The sequence below is a fragment of the Lissotriton vulgaris genome, chromosome 9, assembly GCF_964263255.1.
Source record: "Lissotriton vulgaris chromosome 9, aLisVul1.2, whole genome shotgun sequence".
Taxonomy (NCBI): Eukaryota; Metazoa; Chordata; class Amphibia; order Caudata; family Salamandridae; genus Lissotriton; species Lissotriton vulgaris.
Genome location: NC_141697.1, coordinates 1,218,515,889 through 1,218,543,453, shown reverse-complemented (window position 1 = coordinate 1,218,543,453; position 27,565 = coordinate 1,218,515,889). Strand labels below are relative to the sequence as shown.

At 45.5% G+C, this 27,565-nt stretch overlaps 1 protein-coding gene across 2 annotated transcripts in view; it reads right to left on the bottom strand.

Moving 5' to 3' along the window:
* The window catches only part of WDR6 (WD repeat domain 6), an 87,202-nt gene that overhangs the window by 14,832 nt on the left and 44,805 nt on the right, over positions 1–27,565 (bottom strand). For both annotated transcript variants that reach the window (XM_086939321.1, XM_086939320.1), the window contains exons 3-5: positions 16,117–18,481; positions 7,029–7,133; positions 3,753–3,869 (exon numbers count right to left, since the gene is read on the bottom strand). In XM_086939321.1, the coding sequence (XP_086795447.1) occupies positions 3,753–3,869; positions 7,029–7,133; positions 16,117–18,481 (2,587 nt within the window). The remainder of the gene's footprint in view (positions 1–3,752; positions 3,870–7,028; positions 7,134–16,116; positions 18,482–27,565) is intronic.

The window sequence follows — 27,565 nt, the reverse complement described above, 5'->3', positions numbered from 1 at the left end:
CAACGCCCTCCTCAAGAAGCCCAAAGCGGACCCCAAAAACCTCAAGAACTTCCGGCCCATCTCCCTGCTACCGTTCCCGGCAAAGGTCATCGAGAAAATCGTCAACATGCAACTGGCCCGCCACCTCGAAGACAACATCTTGGACCCGTCCCAGTCCGGATTCAGACAAAACCACAGCACCGAGACAGCCCTCATCGCCGCCACAGACGACATCAGGCGCCAACTAGACAACGGCGAAACATCAGCCCTCATCCTCCTGGACCTGTCGCCGCCTTCGACGCGGTCTGCCATCACACTCTAAAGACACGCCTCCTAGAAGCCGGAATCCAAGAGAAGGCTCTTGACTGGACCACATCCTTCCTCTCCGGCAGAAGCCAGAGCGTCCGCCTCGCACCCTTCTGATCCGAAGCCACCGACATCATCTGCGGCGTCCCCCAGGGCTCATCCTTCAGCCCAACGCTGTTCAACGTCTACATGGCCCCCCTCGCACAAGTGGCCCGCCATAACGACCTCAAAAGCATCACCTTAGCTGTTGTTAAAAAAGCATCTCCTAAGCTGATGACACCCAGCTCATCCTCTCCCTCACCAAGGACTGACACACCGCCAAAACCAACCTCCACGAGGGAATGAAGACCGTCGCCGATTGGATGAGGAGCAGCCGTCTGAAGCTGAACTCGGACAAGACGGAGGTTCTCATCCTCGGACCAACCCCCTCAGTCTGGGACGACGGCTGGTGGCCGACCACACTGGGAACAGCACCAACACCCATCGACCATGCACGCAATCTAGGATTCATCCTCGACTCCTCCCTCTCTATGTCTAAGCAGGTCAACGCCGTCTCCTCCTCCTGCTACAACAACCTCCGCATGCTCCGCAGGATCTACAAGTGGATCCCGACCGAAACAAGAAGAACCGTGACACAGGCCCTTGTCAGCCGCAGACTGGACTACGGCACGCACTCTACGCAGGAATCCCAGCCAAACTCATCTAAAACGCCTCCGCCCGACTGATCGTCAATGTCCCCCGCCGCAGCCACATCACCCCCCACCTGAGAGACCTACATTGGCTCCCCGTCAACAAGAGGATCACCTTCAAGCTCCTCACCCACGCACACAAAGCACTCCACAACGCCGGACCAACCTACCTCGCCGCCAAGACCTGGAACACCCTCCCTACCCACCTACAACAGACGCAAGACCTTCTCGCCTTCAGAAGACTCCTCAAGACCTGGCTCTTCGAGCAGTAGCACCCCCCCTCCCCCCCCCCCCCCTTCAGCACCTTGGGACCCTCACGGGTGAGTAGCGCGGTTTACAAGTGTCTTGATTGATTGACTGATCGATTGATCCTCCATTGTCCATCTGCTTGCCCCCAGCACCTCTCACGCACCCTTCATTGTTCGTGTCAGCCCAAACATGTTGAATAGCATGTTACAGAAGCTAACAAGTCCTAGGGATTCTGAAGGGTTCATCTTCCTTCCTCAATTTTGATGTTGCTGCAGCTCTTCCACTGGTAATCATCAGAGAGCCCTCAGGGAAGGGCTGATACTATGCCCCTGAACAATAAGCAGTAACTTTTTCCAAAGTAATCGCCTAGTCTAGATTTAAAAGGCAGACCGGCCAGGATGAGATGTTTCCTTCATTTCAGCAAACTGAAGTCCACTGCAGCTTGACCAACTTAACTGTAAGACACCTACCACTGGTTCCACCTGGAGTGGAAGGACCTGAAGCAGCTGTGCAAAGAACGGGGGTTCAGAGCCATGTAGAACCTTAAACAAGGCAAGGGCCTTTAACCAAGACCCAGTAAAGCAACTTCAGCTGCCGGAGGAATGGTTTAAATAACTTACAAGGTGGTGGTACCTGGTCACATGCAGCCAGACCTTGGCATAGGAGGCTATACCAGAGTCCATAGTGGCTGTAGGCAGTTACTGCCAAGAAAATGTATAAATCATACAAAAATGGTGAAACAGGCTTGAGGCTCTGTCCATCAAAACGTGTGGAAGAACAGGCTCAGAAAAGGACTGTCTCAAGATTCGTCTTAAAAGTCTAAAAGCTTCATTCCATGCAAAAAATGAGAATGAGATTGGAGTTCCAGCGCCTGATACTACAGGAGTGAACTTTCCAACTTTCAAGGGAGGACTTAAAAGGAATAAAATAGCATTCCGCAGACCAAATGGTTCTAGTTGGGTAACTCAGTTTAACATTACCTTGCTAATAAATGTGGGAATTTGCCTGACTACATATACAAGTGAGGCTTTCCAAAGTCACTCATACCTCAACAGGCTGCACTCTTATTGCCTGGACCTTTTGGGGGGTAGAATCCAAAGGTGAAAGGGACCCTGGCATTTTGTAGCTGGTGAATTCTAGTCTTAGTTGATGCTCATATATCTCTCCATTGCCTCTTCTCCTGTATCACCCTGGATGGGTGATGGCAATACAGTGCTCTGTGGTGGACAGGTTTCATCCTTACAGAGTCCTGCCCCGTGAAGCCAGTAATGAATCTGGAAGACATCTTGGACTGTGAGCGACCACGCTGCTCTCTCCGTCACGCGCTTCTGCCCACACCCTAGCGCAGCTCTGTCTTCTCTTGTGTGTTGCTTCTCCGTTCCCCCCTCCCACCCAGATTTATTTTTATGTTATTACTATCGCCACTACTGACCACCACCCTGCGGTTCTATTTATTTATTTATTTTTAATATGTGTTATTTTTTTATTGGAACATTGGGCAGCAAATTGCTGCCAGCCTCTCTGCCTCAAATCTTGTGTGGTCTTGTTAATCCAGCTTGGATCGTTAAATAACATTTTTTTAAATGGTCCAACGTCATAAAGCATGCATGCATTTACAAGAAGTCACGGCTGACAGTAGCAACGGTTTCATTGATTTCGTTGTGTCTTTTTTTCTTGTTTTGGCCGATTCTGCACAGCATCAGCACAAAAATACATTGGCAAAGCCAATAGGTCCCGAAGGCGAGCCATTTTGGCTTTGTTTTTTTTGCAGCGACTCGTTCACTACCAATTGTTTCTTCTCCTGTATGAGACTCTATAGGTCGTCTCAAGTCCTGACCAAATCCCACACCTCCCTACCATAATATCTCAAGAATAAAAATGAGTGCTGTGCCCCAAGATTCTCCCTCTATTAAACTGAATATTTTCATGAGTCTCAAACACAATACACTTCCAGAAGGATGTTATGTGTCGCTGGAAGTAGCAGAGCGGAAAGCTGCCCCACATCCAGGTTCCATTGTGGGGCCTGGCATCCTCCTGGAAGTGTAGAATCAGGCCTAGCACCTTCTCTCACGCGCATGAGACAAACAAGCCCAGAGGCAGCCCGGCAACCTTCCTTCACACAAAGAACATGTGCATTACATGTAGCTACACATCAAGCAGGACTAGTTCTACATCAAAGGGGAGAAACCAAAGTGGAGGAGCCTGAAAATGTGGTTGTATCCAGGACCTGTCCTAACACTGAATGCCCTGTAAGTACTCGCTGCAAGCATACACTGCTGTGGGAGCGAGATAACTTCACGAACTACCTGAAATTGCATTGATGACACCACAATACCTTAAGTAAGAAAGAGTTTCATGGACATTCACTTTGCACTGCTGCACTGTACAAGTATTTACACTAATTAATTAATCGGTTAAGAACAAAGTTTTCAAGTCATAAATGTGCCATTTATTGTGAAAAAGGAAAACTTGAGGCATTGGGTTCCCTTATCAGAATAACATAAATGTTGCAAACAAGTGGCTTCTCACCTCTCTCCATCAGCGAATGACTGTACAATCACCGCCACCTTCAGAACACAGCGCCGGTGATGGAAGGACTCGCCAATGAGCAGAAGTTTTTGGGCAGTCTCAGACATCAAGAAAATCCTAAAAAAAAGGTTTTAAGAGTCAAACAGACTTCTCCTCTACAACAGGGCAGACTGTAGTATCTCATCTCCATTAATGTTTTGTTTCTTCATCTCCACATTCAAACTGTAGGAATACGTCATCACAAGTCACATTGAGAAACGAGGCCTAATTCTTCATGAAAAGGTAGACTAAAGAAAAAAAAGCAAATAATATAGATGCCCAAAATATCAACAGTGACCACACAAATATCTCCCTACAAAGAATTAGGCCAGTTTTAAATCCTTGAATCCAGCAACACTCACTTTTCATGTATTGGCAGGAATCAGCAAATATTGTATTCTAAAACTGATAAGGTGTTTGGGTGCATGTTGGAATTTCTCAGTTGAAGATATTTGTGTACAGGCAATGTTTTTACTGTCGAAGTTTTTGAATTTGCTGCCCTTACTGTTTCGCAGCCTCCGTGGAAATGTTGAAGTCAGGTACACACACTATTTGTGGCCATTTGTAGGAATATCATGGTTGCTTTGAGTCGTGTGTGCTGGAAATGTCCCTCTCTTTCTATCCATCGTATCCAACCTCTCTCTAGAGTCTCCGATTTGGTCAAAATCTGTTTAGGAGGGTACTGGAGCGGAAGGTTGGATATGTATGAAAAAGGGCACACGCAGCATGAGCACGTAGTCAAAGGTTTCTCCTTTTATTTCCTCAGGTAGGACACAGAGCTGGAGCTGTATACTGGTTTTGTTTACTAATTGTTCCTCACTCTTCATCAAGTCTGGATCTTAAAAGCCATTTATGTCCTCCTTAGACTGCTAAGTCTTATATTTGGTGTTTTGTAAATAGAAGCTTACTGTATATGGTTTTAATTAACCCCTTGCATGCTGGTGACGGCTCCCGTCCGTCATGGCACCCAGTGCTCGTGTGCTGATGATGGCCGGAAGCCGTCACGACCACACCCGCGATCGGAATGTGCCGCACAGGAGCGGAATTCCGACCGCAAGCAAGGGGTTAATCATTTCTTATAGTATGTTTTCAACCTTTTTTAGGCTGCAGCATACCAGACAGCTGGGACTTTCCGAAAGTTGACATAGGAATGCACTTAGCCCATTGATTAACATTGGCTTTGTGGTTTGTAACTTACATTTTCTGGCTTTCTATCTGCTGGCTTTATTTGCTTCAGGCTCTCCAGATTCAGTTCGTTCCTCCCGTTGCCTAAAGTGGGTTTACTGTATTCCACCACTAACTCCCTACTTTGAACAGGCCTTTAAATCTTGGTATTATCTTGGTATTATCTTGTCACATTTGCTGTGCATTCAAAGACCAAGCTCAAATGTCAGGCTCTGTCTTCCGAAGGCAAATGTTGACTTTTCTTTCTCCGAGTTCAAAGTGAAAAGATTTATGTGACAATCTTGCTTGATTCTGGGGTAGTAAAGATGATGTTTCTAGCACACAACATTTAAATGAGCTGTGAAAGTGTTTCAGAATTAGAAACACAAATGAAGCACATTTTTTATTATTTCTGAAGTGTGTTGGAAACAAATACTTTAATATGATCAAAACAAATTACACTAGGTGATGCAATTTCCACACATTTTCATTTGTGAACTGTATAGTTTTATAAGTAAAACTGTATGTCTGTGAAAATGCAGTGGGGATTTCAATTGAATGTGCTGTCTGTAATGGCATGAATACTCCACCCTACGCCAGTTCACTCTACTTTGCACCACTGCACCTCTCCACGCCACTGCACTCTATGCCACTTCATATTATGCCTCTCTACTCAACCCTGTACCACCCTACTCTATACAAATGCCGTCTTCACCACACTACTCTGCACCACTGCACTCTTCAGCACTGCCCTCTACATCACTTTACTCTGTCATTGCACTCTATGCCACTCTACGCAACTGCACTCTACCCTGCACCACTCCACTCAACTCTGAAACAATCTATTCTATGCCACTGCACTCTACGACACTCTACTCCACACCACTGCACTCTACGACACTGCCCTCAACTCTGGACCACTGCCCTCTGCATCACTCAACTCTACGCCACTCCACTTTGCACCGCTTTAATCTGCGCCACTGATCTCTATGAAGCAGCATTGCATTGCCGCTGAATTCAATGCCCTTCACTATATGCCACTATACTCTGCAACACTCTACACCAATGAATTCTACACCAGCTCACTCTACTTTATGCCACACCACACTATGCCCCTCCAATACATGACACTCTCTGCCACTCCACTATACTCTTCGTCATACCACTCAATGACACTCTGCGTGACTTTCGCCTACGCCACTAATTCATGGCTAAAACACATTGGCAATGCAAATAGATCTTGCGTAGGTGAGACCTGTTTGCTTTGCCAATAATTGTTCAAAAAAGGATCAGATAAGAGTGAAACTAATGAATGAGGTTTGTGTTTCCGTCCATTCAGCTGCGTTTTGTGAAGTTTGGCTGGTTCTTCCATAGATGGTGCGGCAATTTAGGAGCTCCTCGGCCTGTTTACAGCTGGAGGTGGTATTGTGACCGATGTAGACTCTGGCCACTAAGGTGCAAGTGGAGGAAGTTAAATTGCGTGAGGAGAACACGGATGTGTTCACTTCATAACTATGATTATTGTCTAGGAGTACATTTGTAGTGAATAAACTTGCTTAAGGACAGACCGCTTAATATTCCCTGTGTCATGATCATCATAAAAAGCATTAATGGGAAAACTGGTTAATGAACCAGAGAATGTGTCTCAAGAAATAAGTTGAAATGCCTGTGCCCTTCTGGATGACTATTCTCTGCCCTCGTCACTACAATAGTAGCTGTACCTCATCAGGTGAAGGCATCTACTCTGGTCAGAAAACCATACATTAGTTTAGGAGGTATGAATATGGCAGCAAGCGAAGTGGTGTCTCTGGCGGAGTGGGTCAAGGCAGCAATGGGATGAAGAGATGCAGGAATCCAGCCAACAACTGGTCAATGAAGGTCTGAAATAGGCCAGAGCAAAGAGGCAGTCTCGCTCAGACATCAAACAGTATTGTATTCCTCATGATTAATTTAACACGATGGGTTAATGAGCCAATGAATACGTTCATGAAGATTTGAAGCGAACACAAAAAAAAGATGGTGGAACTCTTCCAGAAATAGCTGATGCAATCTGATGGATTTGTTTATTCTTACCTTACAGAGCCATCACTGCAGGCCGCAGCCAGAAACATGCATGAGACGGAGGGCAGAGAACCCACACCATGCTTCCCTCCATCCAACACCGCAAGGGACATGTACCTTGAAAAAAACACAAAGGGTATTATCCACACTCAATATATTTTTCAGCAAGGTGAGTTACTTGAATGTAACAACACCTAACTCATTTTTTCCTCACGTTAAATCGCTGGTACTTTCAAGTGCAGAATTGCACTTACATGCGCCATCTGAAGAGTCACAATTGGCACAATTTACCTATTATTATTTACAGCCCCTTATAGAAGAATTCAAAATTAAAGACAGCAGAGAAAAAATCTGCAAACAGATGAAAAGATTAATTTCTACCCCCAATACACAGCCTGAATTGATGTTTCTGAACAGATAATGTGGACTGTATTATTTATTAAACACAAACTATAAAACAATCCAGACTTGCAAATTCGAAAAGGGGCTCCTATGTAACTATATAATTCATACAGAAACACATTATATCCCATCAGCAGCTACCAAGTGTAATGAAGGCGAGTGGGAGAGAAAGTGACATGGAGCTAAGAGGTGACAGAATGACGGAGAAAAACAATGAAGACAGACAAAGGTGTCTACCAGCCGTGACGAACGTCCCCACAAATCACAAAACTATCATCGACAAAGCTGAGTCTTCGCAGTAGGACGTCACCACCGGCATAATGCAACTTGAATCCTCACTGGTCTACTGGTTCCTTGTTTGCAGAGCATTCTTCCTATACTCTCAACAAGGCACAGAGTGCCGGAAACCCTAATTAACAACACTGTCAAATCATCATCATCTTCAACAAATTTCTCTGCAAGCAGGTTATGAGTCCATAAACACAGCCCTAGCTTCTCCACAACAACTCTACAAAAAAACTTTTCACTAATAAGAACACTATCACCTAGTGAGTTAACAAATAACGTTATTAATGTATTACGTTAGTAATGCCCACATTGAAAGTTTGTAACTTATAAATAAGTACGCTGCCAAACGCCGCCCCAACCATGTGATCATCCGCCATGTTGCAGTTAGTGTAGGACTTCAACTCCCAGAATGCTGTAAGTCTGGAATAGCGTGATGTGGGAAACCAAAGTCATTCCTTATAGTTTGTTGGCGTTTTTAAAGCTGGGCAAACTTGATGAAGTCGCTATTTAGACGTCCTAGCCCCTCGAGTCCCCGCATAACTTGAGCAGTGTCCCTCGCATATCGGCGCTCAGCTGGTGAGCTGCCGGTTAGCCCATACCTGAGCAAACTCTATCCAGCGATGTGAAAGGAAGGAGCCTCAAGCAGGGATATTCAGGTTGGGTTGTTTAATGGAAACTGGACAGCATGGGTATAATGCATTTCGGATCGACTCCTCCTTCAGACACCTCTTGATGCCGCGCCTCATGTCCGTAATGCCCAGATTGAATGTTTGTAACTTATAAATAAGTACGCTGCCAAACGCCGCCCCAACCATGTGATCATCCGCCATGTTGCAGTTACTGTAGGACTCCAACTCCCAGAATGCTGTAAGTGATGTGGGAAACCAAAGTCATACCTTATAGTTTGTTGGCGTTTGTAGAGCTGGGCAAACTTGATGAAGTCGCTATTTAGACGTCCTAGCCCCTCGAGTCCCCGCATAACGTTCCAACCCACAGGGCGCCGTGTAGCTGAGTCATAGGTCGGCGAGATTGCACCTACACTCCCGTGTAGTCACGGTCTGCACTTGAGCAGTGTCCCTCGCATATCGGCGCTCAGCTGGTGAGCTGCCGGTTAGCCCATACCTGAGCAAACTCCCTCCAGCGATGTGAAAGGAAGGAGCCTCAAGCAGGGATATTCAGGTTGGGTTGTTTAATGGAAACTGGACAGCATGGGTATAATGCATTTCGGATCGACTCCTCCTTCAGACACCTCTTGATGCCGCGCCTCATGTCCGTAATGCCCAGATTGAACGTTTGTAACTTATAAATAAGTACGCTGCCAAACGCCGCCCCAACCATGTGATCATCCGCCATGTTGCAGTTAGTGTAGGACTCCAACTCCCAGAATGCTGTAAGCCTATTCTCTGAAAAAACAGAGGTTTCGGGGAAGTTACAGCTAGGAAACAGAATTTAAAAAACCTTTGAAATTCACTGGAAAAAAATCAAAGGCTACGTGTATGTTATAGTTAGGTTCAGATTTTACACGCACAAAACTATACAAATTCAGCAGTTATAGTAACCTTAGCTAACTATAGCTCACCCCCCCAATGCACTGCTTATGACCTGACATATTACAACACTTGTGACATGTTGAGTGACATCACTGATGACATCATCCAGCAAAATAAACTTCAATATACTTCATAAAAATCATTTACATTTTTTTAAAAAGAGAGCTCACTGTAATCTTATCAACTATGGCACTCACTTGTCACCCAGGAGAGAGTTCTAAGCGGATAGTCCTTTCTCTTCTAAACCACTACTCAAAACACTAATTCCCAAAGTAAGACGTCAAACGGTACAGCTATTTTATCGCAAACCACAATAACACCGTTCGTCAACCTGGAAAGAGGTTTTTGTGCAGACTTCAGTTTTACGCAAACCACTACAACACACACCCAGCAGAGATGTCTTAGACACAGGCTACTGTGTCAAAGAGCACTAGTAAAATTATTCTTCATCCTTGAGAAAGGTGTCAGCAGAGAGGTCAGTCTGTTACAAGCCACTACTACACTGAGCTATCACCCAAGAGAGAGGTCTTAGGGAACAGATGAATTTATTGCGAACTACTACTACAGTTGTTCATCACAAAGGAGAGAAGTCTAAGCAAAGTGGTAAGTATGTCGTAAAAGACAACTATACACAGCCTCCACTGTGTAGTGAAGTCTCAAAGAACAGCTTAGACTGTCGTAAAGCACTACCATACACATACATCAGCAGGGGACATGTGTCAGCGTGAAGGCTAGTTTACTCGTGAGTAGTACACCTGCTTTAAAAACAGGATTATAGTTGATTAATGAATATAACATTTATAGAGCGCTAACTTAGCCCAAGGGATATTATATGTTAGAAACACTAACACTCATTAGAAGGACAGAAAGAACAGTAATTTAACTTATGCAGTAGCTAAATATATATTTTTCAGTATCGGAAACGTTTAGGAAACACTCACACTCACTGGATGATATGGTCAGTGATGTCATTTGAGATGTCATCAGTGATGTCACTGACCATGTTATGGGTGATGGAATATGTGAGGTCATTGGCAGTGCATTGCAGGGGGCAAAAGTTATAGTTAGCTCAGTTAATTATAACTGCTGAATATATATACACATACTTGTATAAAATATATATGCATATTAAATAGTTGAAAAACCATTTTTGCATGGAAAATGTTTGTATGCTTTCTGCCTCATTAAATCTTGAAATATAAATCAAAATGGCAGTGCTCCATTATAGCTACAAATGCCCATGATTAATTAGATGCATTATTCATTGTCTTTTTCCACGAATACGTTAGATACATAGAACCTCACATATATGTGTGAGCCTCGGAGTACCAGAGGGGGGCAGAGAGCCCCAGGCGGTAATGAGAGCCCTCACTAGACAGCTGGCATAGACGTATAGCAGGCTAAACGCTCTTAACACCTCGGCTATAATTTGGCATTGGTTGCGGACTTAGCAGATGGTTTTTCCAGGTGGATTGGAGTCCAGGTGCATCTTCTTCTTACTTGTGGCTCATCGAAGAGCTGATTAACAAAAGACAGTAGCTTTTTATTGGCAGTAATATAACTGAAAACGCCATGTGGAACCTTTACGGTGCCTACTGCCCAGACATGCAGTGTTGGTCGTGGGATCTCTGGGTCCATAAACATGGTAAAGGATAAGACACCTGCGGTGTTTAGCAGAATGTTATATGCCCAATTCCCACTGCTACATTCCTCCAATGTGATCAGATGCTGAAATCATTGGTGTGTGGAAGAAAGGGTTGGGTGAAATTGAACACCCTAAAACTCCCTTGGCTGGAGGGAGGGCTGGGGCTCCCTGATTTATTTAATAGTTAGCAGAAACACAGCTGGTTTGATGAAGGGCCTAACTGGTAGACATTTTTGCTTGTGGAGGAGCATAGGCTTCTCTTCCCTAAAAGCCCTTTCTGGTGGGCAGTGGAGTCCCTCAGCACTCTTGTGCTTAATTAAGTTGCAGCTTGTGTGTGGCACAGAGTGGTTTACAAAATAGTAAAAGGGTTGCCCTTTGCCTAGTGTCTACCGCTCTAAGAGCTGCAAGTATTCTCTGCTCTGCTGAAGGATATGTCCTTTGCCAGATTGTACACTCCCAAGAGCTGGCAGACAATATTATCCAACTTTTTTGAGGAAAAGATTGCTAAAGTTTATCAGGAACTGGAATTACAGACATGTCGGAGTGCCAGATTTGAGTTCTCTGGTGAACCCCCACAGCACAGAGATGCCTTGTAGCTCGGCTTAAGATATCCAGGCTTTCGTCACTGATGATCCTCTACCCCCTGAAAAAGGAGTTGCATTATGGATAGAAACATCCATGGGCCCTTGCTTGGACAACTTTGTTTATTTTGCCCTGTTAAAATTTAAGTCCATGGTTTAAACACATTAGCTCCAGATCCTATTTGGATCTGCTACCTACCAACGTGTGGAAAGTTGCTAGAATTGAGCTGTCACACGCTCTGTTGGAGCTTTTTAACAACTCTCTTGTGAAGGCCTCTGTGCTACTATAGCGGAGAAAGGCACTTACTGTGCCTTTATGAAAGAAAGCCAGTGCGGACCATATGCTACTGTCCAATTTTAGACAAATCTTGCTGCTCCCCTTGTCGTGAAGATCCTGGAGAAGCATGTGAACATGCGGTCTTTTTTTCAGAGCAGAATAGCATCTTGGAAACAGTACAATCAGGGTTTACACCATGGTATTATACTGAAACAGAGCTACTAGGTCGGGAAGTGGATAAGGCAAACCCGGTGGCCTTAGTGCTACTGGATTTATCATCCTCTTTCAGTATCGCATTCAATCCCTCTCCAGAGTGGTGGAGATTGGCCTCAAAGCGCAGGCTTTACTGCGGTGTAACTCCTACTTAATGGCTCAGTGCCAGGCTGAGTTTCTTCCACCCGATCAGTCGCAATATAAAACCATACAACAAGGAGTCCTTAGGGTGTTGGATCTTAGTATAACTCTGTTGAACCTCTATATCTGACCTCCGTTAAAATTGTTGGGACTCCGCTGTATTAACTATGCTGACAAAACCCAGTTGGCCATCTCTATCGATCCTTTAGGTCCGGTCTCCTCCAATTCTTTCTATCTCTGTATGAAGGTTGATACCTCCTGGTTGGGCATAAACATTTTAATTAAAGCTTAACTCAGATAAAACAGAGATACTGTGGAATTCCCCACAGCTCCTCTATTCTACCTTGCCCTTCGACTCTCTGGCTTCCAGATTGTCTTATGCTGCAGGAACGTCAACATTTGTGAAAAACCATGTGTTTTTCTTGGACGCTGATCTCTTCCTTGTTAGACAAGCTAATCAAATGCCCTCTTCCTGCTACCTACTGCTATTGTTTCTGAGGAAAACCTTGCCCTTTCTTCCTACGGCCATTCACAGGATAGTAGTCCAGATGGCCACTTTGAGTCAGCTCGATTATTGCAATTGCCTGTTTTTGCCCACTTCAGTGGGGAGCATTGATGACATTGAGGCACACTGATAACGAGGCAACCAAACTTGCTCTGACCCGCTCCTGTTGCTCCACTTCATCAGCAAAAACAACAGACTATGGGCGGAAGGATGAACAAATCAAACATTCATATGTGTCTTTTCCTCTGCATCAGCAGCACTAGATGCCCTGCACTGGCTTCTATTGGAGACGAGGACCACTTCTAAGTCACTTTGTCATATCTATTGTGCTTATCATTTGTTAGGGTCAGACCTATTTTAAAAATAAGTTCATACGCTATATCCTGGTTCATTCCCTGTGATCATCTGATGCCTTCCTTCTCCAAGTTCCTCGTTGCCAATGTACCCGGATAGGAGGAAAAGCTTTTCTGGTTGTTGCTGCCAAACTTTGGAATGCCCTCCAGCCATCCCTGTGCAATTTGTAGACTCTGTTGCACTTCAGGAGTGCACTGAAGACTTGTCTTTATGTCAAATGAGCCACCTACAGGCACCCCTTTTTTCGGTCTTCTACGCCTAAGACACCTGAATAGATAGCAACGCACTTAATAAACAAAGTGGTAGCCTAACATAACCTATCCCTCCTAACCATCTCAGGATAGGGAACGACAACGAAGGGTTCTACAAAGACAAGTGAGTCGAGGGACAGCATAGGCTCACCAAAATGTGCAATCCTTCAATGGTCCCCAGCATATCCTCCTCTAGCCGGTAACCACTCACAGATGCTGCTCAGGCCTGCCCGACAGGATCCAGTAAGGGCTCTTCCATTTCAGTTGTCCTCCACTTAGCTACCAGGACCAGATCAACCTTCATAGCAGGGTGATGCAGTAGGGCTTTAAACTTCTAGGCCTGTCCTAGTCTGCAGGTGAACAAAAAACACAGTCCTGGTTCTGGTTCGACATATCTCTCACCTTTTGTTGAAGAGCTTTCTCTGATGTCCAGATGAATTCACATTACTGGCTTCGGCGGGTCAGTATTTATAGGAAACCAGGGATCTGGCAAGAAGACAGTGCCAATCACTAAATAAAACACTAAAAGAAATGGTGCAACACAGAATGCTCACTTGATTGTGTATTTTATGAGATCAGTGCAAGCTGCTTGAGAGGTAGAACTGCACTGGCTCTTGTGCGACCAAAATCTACTTCAAAATGCGTAGTATGAATTGGAAGGCACTCCAACTGTGTAAACTAACTTCTTTTCCTCTTAACATGTCTGGTGGCGCTTGCATCAGTATGGCATTCTCCCAAGTCAAGTTAAAAATCGAGAAGAATCGCAAATAATGTGATACTGAATCCAGAAAGGTGAGAGAGCTTGTGTTCAAGAACACTTGGCCTCACTCTATAGACCATTTGACTTATGTGCAATGCCCAGGCCCACAAAGTAACAGAGATTGGCAACAAAAGTCCTCTATATTGCCAGGACTTTGCGAGCAGAACTTTCCATTCCTCTCACTGTACAAAAATAATTTCAGAGCTCAGGCAAAGTGCTGTGAATTACATCCTAATAAGAAAATGAACAGATCTTGGAATGGACTACATGTTTCTTTGAAATCTGGCACTAGAAAGGAATATATACAATAAAAAATCATTTTATCTCAAAGACGTTCATGGCTGCTAGTGCTGCACAGTGAAAAAAATACATATGTTGTAATGTGAGATGGTCAGGTGGTCCAAAGACCTGGCTGTAAAGGATAGGAGGAAAGAAAGACAGGTTAAAACCTAAGACAAGGTAAGTCCGGGCAAACCATGACAGTCTAATGAATGTGCTCAAGTTTGGTCACAAGAGGGTACGCCCCTTTCCACAATCATCAAGATCCTTCCCCTACTGACTTCCCAGATCATACAAGCTGAGAAATGGTCAAACTTCTAACTCTGCTTGCATTCTTTCAATCTGAAAACCTTTGGGCAACTGCACAAGACTTAATTGTTTCCTGCACCAAAGCTAGACTAGCTGGATTCCACTGAGCACCTCTGAAAACCATACTTAACTCAGCAGCTCGCCTCAATTCTGTAACCAGAAACTACAAAAGATGATTTCGGTATTAAAAGGGCAACACTGGTTCAGAAGCCAAGATTAAACTTAAAGTCACCTGCCTAACCTATAAAGCATTACACCTTCACAAACCTGTACAGCCGACCAACCTACTCAAAATTGCAGAAGGCTTAACCAAACAGAAACTTCAACATCCCACATTGACAACTAACTAAGCTCTTCTTCTCTGGATCTGCTGCAGAGTCACCGGTCTCTAAAGTCCATGCCCCGTGAGCTGAAGCTTCCCATTTCCCAGAAGGGTCAGTGATAAACTGATCTCACGGACTGTCCATTCGCAACCTGAGGATTCTTGATCTCGCTGCATGTTCAACTAAATTTAGATCCCTCAACTTGGAGCTACCTAGCGTTCCACTCCCTGCCTCATACCAACCCACTATCACGGAAGAGGTGTGGCGCAGTGGCCAGGGTGCCTGACTCCGGACCAAGGGGTTCTTGGCTCGATCGCCGGCAGCAGATCAGCCCAGCACCATGTGACTCTGGGCAATAGCTTGCTTAATCTTCCCGAGGACCCCAGTGCCGGGACACCTCTCCATGGGTAGCTGTGCCCTTTACAAATGCTGGTATTTCATTTCATTTCATTACTATCCATCAACCACCCCATCATTGTCTTTTGATATCTACTTTTAGCATTACTTGCTGATGTGTCTTGCAATGGTCAGTCCCTTGCGTCACTCTTCCAATGTTACCAGTAAAAGGCTCAGGTACCAGTTGAGTTATCTGCACTACATAACACAAATGCATGCAACAAAGAAATAGAAACAGCTTGCTATCGGAGGGCACGTGTAAACCATATGCAATACAGCTCCTGTACGATGGGTATGGAACAAATATGAGATACGTGCACATATCGATTACAATTCGGAATTGGTGGTAAGTGCTCGTGACTGCAAACTACTCACTGGGAAACGACAATGTGCATCTAGCATTACATAAGAAACGGTGTTTCGAGTGGAAAAGCTGAACAGCTGATATAGGTTTGTTCAATCAACGGAAACACAAATAAGTTGCATAACTATAGAAAATCAAAATGTATAAATATTTACAATTCGATCCTGGGTTAACATGCAGTCACTTAACAAGCCAGGCATTCAGGCCTTTTGGAACAGAGCAGTTTTATTTGCTTGGACAAATGAAATGTCCATCTGCTGGAACCAGTATCTTGATCGTCATTTTTTTGGGTGTATTATCTGTATTCTTGTGATAACTGTACTTAATACCTGAAAGGAAATATTCCTATAATAATGCAAACGTTTAAACCATAATTCTTGTTGGCAGATGGCAGTTGTTAGAATCTACGGCTATATACAGTGACCCATTTATTACCACTTGTTACTTCTTTACCTATGTTACCTCGTTTCGGAGTCCATCTTCAGAAGCTTGTGCTTGTTCTTCATGCGATCCCAGTGCTCATCCAATCTATGCGAAGCCAGGTGGACCACTTGGCACCGGAGATCTTCCCCGTCACTTCCTTGGCTTATCAAAAGCCTATAGCACTCGATTTCGGCTCTGCCACCTGCAGAAAACAGTACCGGGGAGCAGGTTGATGGGTCTTCTTTCCCGATGTTGCTTTTGACCACTGCCAGGGTCCTCACGCTTGATATGTGGTCATTGACTACTGCAAGGTGGGACATTTTGTTGGAGGTCTCATTAAAAGCTAAAACATTCATGGTGGTGTCTTCACTACTGGTCACTAAGATATTGATATGTTCACTGTTCACCATTATTCTTCCTGTGTGTCTGACACAGGTGAGCTCGCGGCCATGTAGAGACTCTTTGAGGACAGACTGGCGGTTATCAGCAGTTGTACTTTCATAGACACAGATGCCACCAGACTTTATGTAGACGAAGATCTCACTAGAATCGGTGCTACTGTAGCCCCAAGATCTGTGACCTCCTCCACATGGAACTGAATGCAGTTTCTCATTAGTCACTGTGCTCCAGAGAATAAAGTCTGTGGACTGAAATCCCATTACCAGTAGGTTACCATCTAGAGTAAAAATAAGTTTCTCGATCCAGTCCATGCCTTTACAAGGCTTCTGCTTCCTCAAAACTTTCAGCTGGCCGTCTTCTACTTTTACCTCTCGATAGCAGCCGTCCCTCCCTGTGCTGTACACCAAACCGTCACGGCAGCTCAAAGAAGTCACCCCCAGCTTTCCATGAACTCCAAAGAGAAGAGAGACTGGCTCTTCTGCGGGGGCTTCTATCTTTGAATCGGACACTGATTGGCCTGAAGTCTGTTCTCCAACTTGGTACAACAGCAAAGACCCTCTGCGGTCACCGCAAACAATCAGATCTTCTTTGGGGATAAAAGCTACACAAGTGTGCCATCGCTGTTTACACAGAGGTAGACAATAACGGCCTCTCTCGCTCATCTCTCCAAGAAGTCCAAATGAGCATGGCACTTCCAACCATACCATCACTCCACTGGGGCCAGAGGAAAAAAGGCTGAATAGTTGTGAATCTTGGGACTGGAGTGAGACCCATGTCAAGCTGTGAACCTTTCCCTCATGAACTCTGACCTCTTTCACATCCTGATTGACCCCAATACCAAAGATCTTCACATACCCCATTATGCTGCCAATGGCACACAACACAGTACTATCAGGTAACTTAATAACATCAAGAAGACTGTATGACTGATAGTTTATATCCTCCAAAATTAACGCCCATTGTTTAGAAATTACATCATAAGTGTAAATGCTGCCAGCGTCCGTCATCACTAAAAGACATACTGCATCGACCAGCTTCACTGCTTTGGGAGATCCTTTCAAACCGGACACATTCAGCTGAGTGAGAGCAGATCCAAAGGAAGGCTCCGGTTTGAGCTGCCAGAGGCGGATCCCAGCATCCGCTCCACCGGTGGCCACCATGTCATCTCTCTCATGGACAGCAAGTGCTCTGATGCTGCGCCCTTTATGGCCTTTGAAGGTATGCATAATGTCACCCTTGTAGCTCCACACAATGCACGCCGAATCTTCCCCGATGCTAAGAATACGGTCATGGAGTAACTTAACAGACCAGACTCTGGACTGGTGGCCGTATAATACTAGCAAACTCTGGACAGGGGTCTCAGCCCCTTGTAGGTCACCAACCTTCCACAAGCGAAGACTTCTGTCATCAGAGGCAGATGCCAAAATGCCTTTGCTCTCCAGGTAGCAAATGCTAAAGATAACACCCTTGTGTCCGCCGATCCTCCTCCTGGGCTTGGTGTTTCCTTGTCCATCAACAGGATCATTCATATGCCAGACAACAAGTTCATTGAAGACTGTGCCTGCCACCAGAAGCAACTCATTCCAGATGTCTCCAACAAAATGAGCAGAATATAAGATGCACTTTTCTGAACAGTGCACCTTCCGGAGGGTCTTATGTTCCATGTAGTCATATAGTACCACAGAGTTGTGACCAAGTGCAAGAGCAAGATACAAGGTCGCACCCTCACCATCCTTTAGCCACTGCAGATCCCAAATCCAGTCAGGCAGCTCGTGGAACCCAGAAATGTCTCTGAGATTTACCTCCTCATCATCAGTGTGCAGCTGGAGGAGTATTAGACCTTTGCCACCAAACACGGCCAAGAGCGAACCCTCCGTGTTAGCAGGGAACAATCCACACGGTTTAATTCCATGAATGTGGTGATTTCTGAGCACACTCTGAGAATGTCTCAGTGCACGTGCTCTCTTCTGCTTCAGGCCATAAACGTGGAGAACAGGCCCTTCACCTAAAGAAAAAAGTCAAAGTTAACTCTAAAAGAAGTGAAGACATGTTAAATATTTATAAAATTACAGTTCCAATACTGCATCTCAAATAACAATCTTGTGAAACAGACATGTTTAGTTTTATTGAAAGTGGATAACCCCTAAAACCTGGGGGGGACACAAGGGCTGCGCTCACAGAAGAAAGAATGGACAGAGATGTAAAACTCAAACTGGCAGAAGCATCAAGGTAGGCTTTTGCGAATCCTTAACTGCGATTATTAAGGAATAGCAAAAGCCTATGCATGTAGGAATCGCTATAAAAATAGCGATTCCTAAACATTCCTTAATTACGAGTCGCAAATTGCGAGTCGAAATTAAGGAATGGCTTCCCATTCATTCCTTTGGAATCGAATGAATGAGAAATTGCATGTGCAATTTGCAAGTACACATTAGGTACTCACAAATTGTGCATGCAATTTCAAGGGTGCAAGGGTGTCAAAAGGACACTCTGCTGCACTCCTGAAAATGATCTGTTCGCATGCATTTTGTGTGCACACATGTCCAAAGGGCATGTGTGTAACCTACAAGTTTGAAAAATGCACTTTAGTGCATTTTTCAAAGTTTTCGCTATTTACCATCTGGTATAATTTCTCGGTAAATAGCGGACCCAAATAGCGAAATCACTATTTTAAAAGGCATCATGAATTGTATTTAAGGAGTCACAATTTGCGATTTCTTAAATGCAATCGCAATTTGCGATTTTTGCATTTGGGATGATGCATCCCAATTGCAAAAATACCAGTCGCAAAGGGGCAGATTCTGCAATCTGTATTTTCTTTGATGCATGTGGGCCAACATGTTTAAGTGATAAAAACACAGCAAACTGAGCATTACACAGCAATAAAATGAATGGTTCAGTGTCATACTGTAAGCCCATCTAATATGTTTTGGGTCGATGCAATGGCTTCATTGCACTTTTAGATAATGTTTTTGTTTAGCTGTTCAGGAGCAATGGCAAATACAACATTTACATATATCACAAATTCTGTTCTCTTGCTAATATTTAAATTAGAACTCTCTAATAGTTTAAACTTTAAAAAACATAGAATGACTTAACATTTACATGGACACCAAGTTGAGTTTGCCTACCAGAAAGGTCTTAGATGATCTGCTGTAGAAGGGGCTACTTAGCTCTGCATTTGAAAGAGGCTCAAGCATGGCTCTAAATCCTCTGACAGCAACGAGACATCAACGATCCGCGACACTGGTGTTTTCAATATTACCAATTTTCAAACTTAAAATAATATCGTACCATCTTGAGGTAGAATATGTCCCAACATCCAAAAGCCACACGCTCTTGTCATCCTTGTAGCACTACGTAAAAACCTAATGGAGCCAACCCATGCCTGCTCATTGCTGCTCTTGGAGAGATGAGACACTTTCGTCCCTGCGCTCTTTACAGACCATCACATTGGACTCCCTGGTTAGTCTCGCTTTACTGTAGTCTGATGGGTGATTGTGATAGATAGTGCCAGACGGGGTAAATAACACGGATAGTAAGCGTGAAAGAGGGTTTAGAGCTTGATGGTGTCTAATACCTTTGTCTTTATTCACCTCAGTGTAAATCATTGGGTTCTTTCAGCTCTGGCCGGCAGAAGAATCACCAAGCAGGTTATGTGACGGACAACTGGGTTATGTGCAAATCCTACCTAGCACTGTGTGCATGAGCCTGCCACAAAGTAGTGGTGCACTGAGAAGGAATTGAGACCAGAGAGCAGGCACCACACGGAGACCAGCATGTCAGTCATCGTCTGAGGAAATACAATCCGCATCTCACTATTACGTCTGCTGCAATGTGGATCTTAGCCCACAATGCACAACAGGGGTCAATGTGTCAAGGACATCCCTCCTTCCTGCTGGGTCATTAGTCTGTGCGAAAGCATGTGTGTTATGAGGAGATCATATACATGCGAGGAGACATGCTTCGGCCAACATGCGCCTGAAGGCTAGGCACCATCTGGTGCACAATGCAGTGACTCAAAAGATGAGTTTTTTGCTTCAAACATTTAACTTACGCCTTGCAAAAGTTGCATTAGTTGCATGTTTAGGTCTTGCACCTGCGAACCGGATCGCGAAGCGATCCGTTGCAGCAAGACTCTATTGCAATCATTTCAGCTTTCAAGGACTCAAGGGGAACAGACAGGGGACAAGCGATGTGAACGTGCAGCTCTTAGACTTGGAATAGGTCGCGCGCGTCAACTGTGATCAGCATGTCAGTTTCAGTTTTCCACACGCGCTTCTACAGTGTGCTACTTTGTTGCAGTTTTAAAGTTCCCCCATTTCTCCGCGCGTGCATCCCACGCAGAGGGAGCTGCGCGGTCATGCGTTGCACGGCAGGAGCATGAGCAGAATGCTGCAGAGAGAGCACACGGGCAGCCCAGCACTCCTCAGTACTGTGATTCCACAAACCGCGCCCAGGGCAGAGGCATGCACCCAGACTGCAGACACCGCACACATGCACTTTGCACCCCACTGCGGCGCTAGCGCACAGTCTTCGCAGAGGCGTAGCTCCCTCTCCGCCCCCGCCTATCCCCGCTCCTCCTATCCTTCGCCCATGCCCCGGTATACCGCCCCAGCAGTAGTGACCAGAGAGCACGGGTACCTTGCAGACACCATGGAAGGTCCTCTCGCCCCCAGCCCGCTCCGTTCCCCCGCCACCGCCGACCGTGCAGCAGCTCCCTCTCTCCACCAGGCTGCGGTTCCTCCTCTCCGTGTTGTTCTCCTGGTCTCTGTCCAGGCGCTGAGGAGGGCGTCACTCACAGCTGAAGAGGGCGGCGGCGTAGTCCACCTCTTAGCCCTGTAGGAACAAGGGGAGAGGAGCTGATGGGGACTGAAGTTTTTTACCGACGCCATACCACGTGCAGCTTTTGGGGGCGTGGGCCGAAAACACTACAATTCCCAGCAGACCTTTTCTGCGCGATGAGTTCGGATGGGTAATTTGAGAGTCAGGCGGTGCCGCTCGCTGAGGAGTCTTTGGATCCCGTGTTGTCTTTTTGCTGCCAGAAGCCCCGTAGGGCATTGCATCTGTGAACCAGGAGCCCCGCTGGGCATTGTAGTGAGCGAGGGGGAGCTGCTGTTCAGGAGGACGGGACTGCGAGGGCCAGCAGGCTGTGCGGGTTCCAGCGAGCACACCTGCCGCCTCTTCCCGTGTCTCCGCCCCCTGCCTGACTGCTGATAACTCCTCGCGGCCCCCGCTTCGCGGGAGCCGCTCGCTGAGGAGTCTTTGGATCCCGTGTTGCCTTTTTGCTGCCAGAAGCCCCGTAGGGCATTGCATCTGTGAACCAGGAGCCCCGCTGGGCATTGTAGTGAGCGAGGGGGAGCTGCTGTTCAGGAGGACGGGACTGCGAGGGCCAGCAGGCTGTGTGTGTTCCAGCGAGCACACCTGCCGCCTCTTCCCGTGTCTCCGCCCCCTGCCTGACTGCTGATAACTCCTCGCAGCCCCCGCTTCGCGGGAGCCGCTCGCTGAGGAGTCTTTGGATCCCGTGTTGCCTTTTTGCTGCCAGAAGCCCCGTAGGGCATTGCATCTGTGAACCAGGAGCCCCGCTGGGCATTGTAGTGAGCGAGGGGGAGCTGCTGTTCAGGAGGACGGGACTGCGAGGGCCAGCAGGCTGTGCGTGTTCCAGCGAGCACACCTGCCGCCTCTTCCCGTGTCTCCGCCCCCTGCCTGACTGCTGATAACTCCTCGCAGCCCCCGCTTCGCGGGCGCCGCTCGCTGAGGAGTCTTTGGATCCCGTGTTGCCTTTTTGCTGCCAGAAGCCCCGTAGGGCATTGCATCTGTGAACCAGGAGCCCCGCTGGGCATTGTAGTGAGCGAGGGGGAGCTGCTGTTCAGGAGGACGGGACTGCGAGGGCCAGCAGGCTGTGCGTGTTCCAGCGAGCAAACCTGCCGCCTCTTCCCGTGACTCCGCCCCCTCTATTCACAGCCAGCTTAAGACCTGAAGTCATTACGCGTCAGCGGGACGCGTGTGCGGGACATCACCCGGGACAAAGCCCGGACTAAGGGCGGACCCTCTGAGACCCTCCGAGAACCGAGGAGACCGGACTGGACACAAAACCCTGGTATTTATTCTGTGATTCAGTGCTATTATACCTGTGTTATTGCGTGCCCTTGCAAACCATCGTTGTGGAACTATCTATTTAGTTACTATGTCCGATAAACAGGGTGCACTGTTGAATAAAACTCTTGATGACTATTTTACCAAAGCTTCACCAGACATGCCATTGGATATTGTTCTGGCAGAGCGTCGTGCTGAGCGCCGCCGCTCTGTGGAAAGTCTAAAAAATCGGCGCTTGTCGACATCATCCTTACCTCCTGTGAACACTAGTGTAAGCTCTCAGTTAGTTGATGTCGTTGTCCACACAACTGATAGTCAACCTGTGGAATCAGATGTCACTACCCCTTGTATAACTAATTCCCCCCACCTGGACATTACTGGTCCTGATGTTACTACACATACAAGCACCCCTAATGTTTTAAGACCTATTACTCCTATACCATCAAAAATAGTGCGCAGTAGAGTAAAGAAATCTACACTAATCCCAAGGGTACATGGACCACCTCCATGTAAAAAACAACGAAAAGGGGGGGTTCCATCGCAATCAAAATTAAGTCATTCTGATTTCGGAAAAAAGGCAAAGGCTCCTGCAGTTAGCATTGTTACTACTCTTGCTGCTACTGAAGGGCCTATCATTATTGCATCTCCGCCACCCCCTGTTTTGCCTATAGTCATGGAGGATATTATGGAAGTTTCTGTGCTGTCTAAAGCGCCCCCCACAGTTCGCGATTCTGCCACCTTAGATTCCCTAGAAAACTTAATTAACACCTACTCTGCATCGATCTTGGAGAGGCTGATTGAAGTAGAGTCAAGATTAAGCTCACTTGAGCGTGCATTGGGAAATAAGGGCGAGGCGAATCTTAAATCATTGAACTTAGTAACGCATAAAGCACCTAGCGTGACTAAACCTAGCCCAGCCGCTCTAGCCCCAACAGTTAATTCCACTCTGCTGGCGATCCCTTCTACCTCGGTGCCTAAAGGGAATACTACAACAACTGTTCAACTAATTCCACCCCCAACAAACTCACAAAACAAATTGGCTTCCAAGTCAGCTACTGTCATAGCTAAACCATCTAATGACGTAGTTAGCACCCCAAATGAAAGCCAATCAATTGAGGCGAGGGGACAAAAACCAAGATGGGGAAAGCCCAAACCGGTCCCAAACCCAGAATTACCGCCAGAGGCAGTGCCCTTTGTGGTAGTCCTAACAGGGGTTCCGGTGTTACCAACTAGCAAGAGGGAGGGCTTTGCACAATTAAAAAATAAGATCATGCATTGGTTAAGTCTATACAGACCAATAGCACCCCACATAAACGGTGAAATTGTCCACGTCCGACGCCTTCAATGGCTGGGAAGCAGACCAAAAAACATCGAGGGGGACGTGGTGGTCGTAAACTTTAGGGATCCCAATGCAGTCCAATTTGTATTAAATTGGCCTCCGGGCACTACAAGTAACTGCATAATACCCAGACCGTTGACCTTTTTTTATCCAAGGTCTGTGGTTTTTCCCTCTCAGCAACAACCAGCCTCTCATATAACATCTCAAACTATGTCCTGCTCTTATCCACCAGTTATGCAGAGGGCTGGTAATATACACCAAATGATACCACCACTTATTAGACCTAATCCTATGGAGTCTTTCTTTCCCCCAAATCATGCACCTGTACCTGACGTCTTTGGTTGGAATTGTGTCCCATATAGGCAAACCATACCTAACAACAGAAGAATGGACCACCTAAAGCCCTTCACCCCTTTAGAAACTACCAATAGATTCGACATCTTCAGCGGTCTAGATGACTGTGATTGATGCCAAATGTCTAAGGGGGTTGATGGAAATGAATTGTTGAATGCCAATTTGTTGGGGGGAGTAGGGAGCGAATTCTGTTTACAAAGAGCTGGTGTTAACATTAATGAAACTAAAATTGAGGGGAATGCATGCTTATTGCCTGTGTTGGTATCAATAATAGGGGATAGCTCAATACCAATGGGAAGTGTTGCACCCCAAAATGAGTTGATGTCTTTAGAACCTGATGTAAATAGCCCAGAATGCCATATTTCAGTGTCTGTAGAGGGGGGAAATGTTTTGACGCAAAAAATATTGGAAGTACGGCAGCCCTTAAAACTGGTTTCCTGGAATATAGCCGGGTTATCAAAAAATTTAAGGGACCCGGAATGGGCAAGCTTCATTGACACTTTCGACTTTTGTATGTTGCAAGAGACCTGGTCAGTTGAAACTACACACAGGCTAGGATACAAATCTTATGGTGTCAGTGCGATTCCCTCTAGGAGTGGAAGACCCTCGGGAGGGTTGTTGATCTGGGTAAAGGTAGACCTAAAAGTGAACATAGAAGTGATGGATACCAACTCCCCTGATATTCTGATCTTGAAAATCAATGTTTGCAAAGGGAAAAAACTGTATTTAGTCAACGTTTACAACCGACCAACTCCCATCACCAGAGAATCTTCCTTATTAACACAACTTGATCTCTTATTGGGTAACCTGGATACTAGAGCGAATTATGTCATCATATCAGGTGATTTTAATTGCAACTATGAGCCTATTGTGGGGCTTAGTGACATCTTCTCAGAAGAAGACGAGGCAAATGGGATCCCTGTTTTAGATATTACAAAACCAGTTAAATGCTCGCCCCTGGCCCTGCAATTGACGAGACTATGTGCAGAATACTGCACTAGAGCGTGCAATGGACGGCTACCATCAGATATCATGAAGAAGCCTACCTTCTAAAGAGGGAACTATAAAAGCAATATAGATTTTATTATTGCCTCAGTGTCATCATGGGAATTCCTTCTTGACATGGAGGTAATAGAAAGATTAGAGAGCGACCATTTCCCTCTAGCCCTTCAGATTGAGGACTCCCTATGGAGATACAGTGTCCCCACTGACTGGAGAAGTAAATAACGGTGACCAAAATGAGATACACATCAGTAACAATAGACGTTCTCTCAGATGGCCACTAATATTGGGCAATGGTGAAATCATAGCAGAAATCTATAAGCTCTTTGCTAGCATCTTTGGAGCATACTCAAATGACACCCCAAAGGAAGGGAATGGCAGTCACTTTATGAAATCACATCATAAATTTTTTGATGCTTTAAAGCCCTTAGTCACCAAGATGCCGAAGAAAAGGCAGCAGAAGACACACAATTTGCCCCACAGCAAACCCTGGTATAACAAGGACTGTAGGGAGTCCAAGAGGGCACTCTTAACAGCAATTAAATCGAAGATCCAACCTAATATTATGTTAGCCAGGAACAATTATAAGCTGGTCCAAAAGGTATGTAAAGTTGCATGGGAAGAAGCAAAATGGGCTGATCTGTTGCAAGCAGCAAAAACACGAGATAATATAGCCTTTTGGAGGCTGATAGCAAATGGGAATCACCAAGGTAGAGTGGTCAAGGACGTCTATTTAGATGAACGGACATGGGTAAATCATTTTTCTGACCTCTACAAGGAATATGAGGAACCCATTACAGATAGAACCCCAAGCCATGTCATTCCGGGGGATACCCTGGATTTTACTCTAGGTGAGACAGAATTGGCGATAACCCAGATTAAATCTGGTAAAGCCCCTGGGTTAGACAAGATCCCGGGAGACTTGTACAAACACGAATTAAAAATTTGAGCTCCATATATCAATCATTTGTGTAACGAGTTATCCCGGAATCTAGACTTCCCAGAAAGTTGGAAGGGGGCTGAAATTGTTTTAATTTATAAGAAAGGTGACAGGATGGACCCCTCAAATTATCGTCCGATAAGCCTAATGGATATATTACAAAAAATTTACACAAGACACATCCTATTCCGTGTCAATGACTGGCTGGATGAAAAGGCAATTTTGTCCAGATACCAAGCGGGATTCAGATCCAAAGTTAGTACAATTGATCAAATTTTCCGCTTTTGTTGCCTTTACTGGAAATACATTAAGATTAAAAAGGGACAACTACATGTTGCGTTCGTCGACCTAAGGGCGGCGTTCAATTTAGTTCCACGCAACCTATTGTGGGAAACACTAAGCTCAGTAGGGATGCCACCCACCCTGATAGCGCAAATAAAAGAGCTACATAGAGGGAACTTTGCCAGAGTACGGTGGGGCCCAAAAGGCGAATTAACCCCCAAAATACCAATCGAACGAGGTGTGCGCCAGGGGTGTGTACTGGCCCCCACACTGTTTTCGCTATTCGTGAATGACATTCCTTCATACTTGGAAGGATGTAACAACGACTCTCCCAAGTTGAATGGTGAAAAAGTTACTTCCCTATTGTTTGCGGACGATACCATTCTAATTTCCCAGACAAAAAAAGGTCTCCAGTCTCTCTTAAATTCTTTTAATGATTATTGTAACAAGAAAGGACTGGAGATAAATGGGAAAAAGACAAAGTGTATGGTCCTAAATCCAACTAAAAGTAACAAGGGCTGTCTAACCTTAAATGGATCAAAACTGGAATCAGTCCCGCATTTTGGATATCTGGGGGTAACATTAGACTCCAATTTTACATGGAAAGCCCAATTGGAAAAATGTAAGATGCTGTTTAGCCAGAATACAAAACCCATTCTCAGAGAGCAAGGCCAAAGCACTAGTAAGGCCGTGTCTCCCGCAGTTGAACTTTTCAAATTTAAGGTTCAACCTGCTGTATTATACGGTTCAGAAATTTGGGGCCCAGGATCCAAAGATGCTTTTAGGGTCTTGGACAACAACTTCCTGAGAAGTCTGGTTAGAGTCCCTAGAAGTACTCCTCTGGTTCCACTCCAGCTTGATCTAAACTTTCGTAGAACGGACCATCATATTATTCTACGTCCCTTACTGTTATGGATCAGGCTGTGGCGTGTACCCGAGTTGCAAGTATATAAAAATGGGTTAATAGAAATTATGGAGCTTGACAGCTCCAATGTGATATCCTGGTTTAAACATGTTAAATTCTGGCTTACCTTATTAGGTCTGTCGCATTACTGGGAACAACCAGATCTACTCCC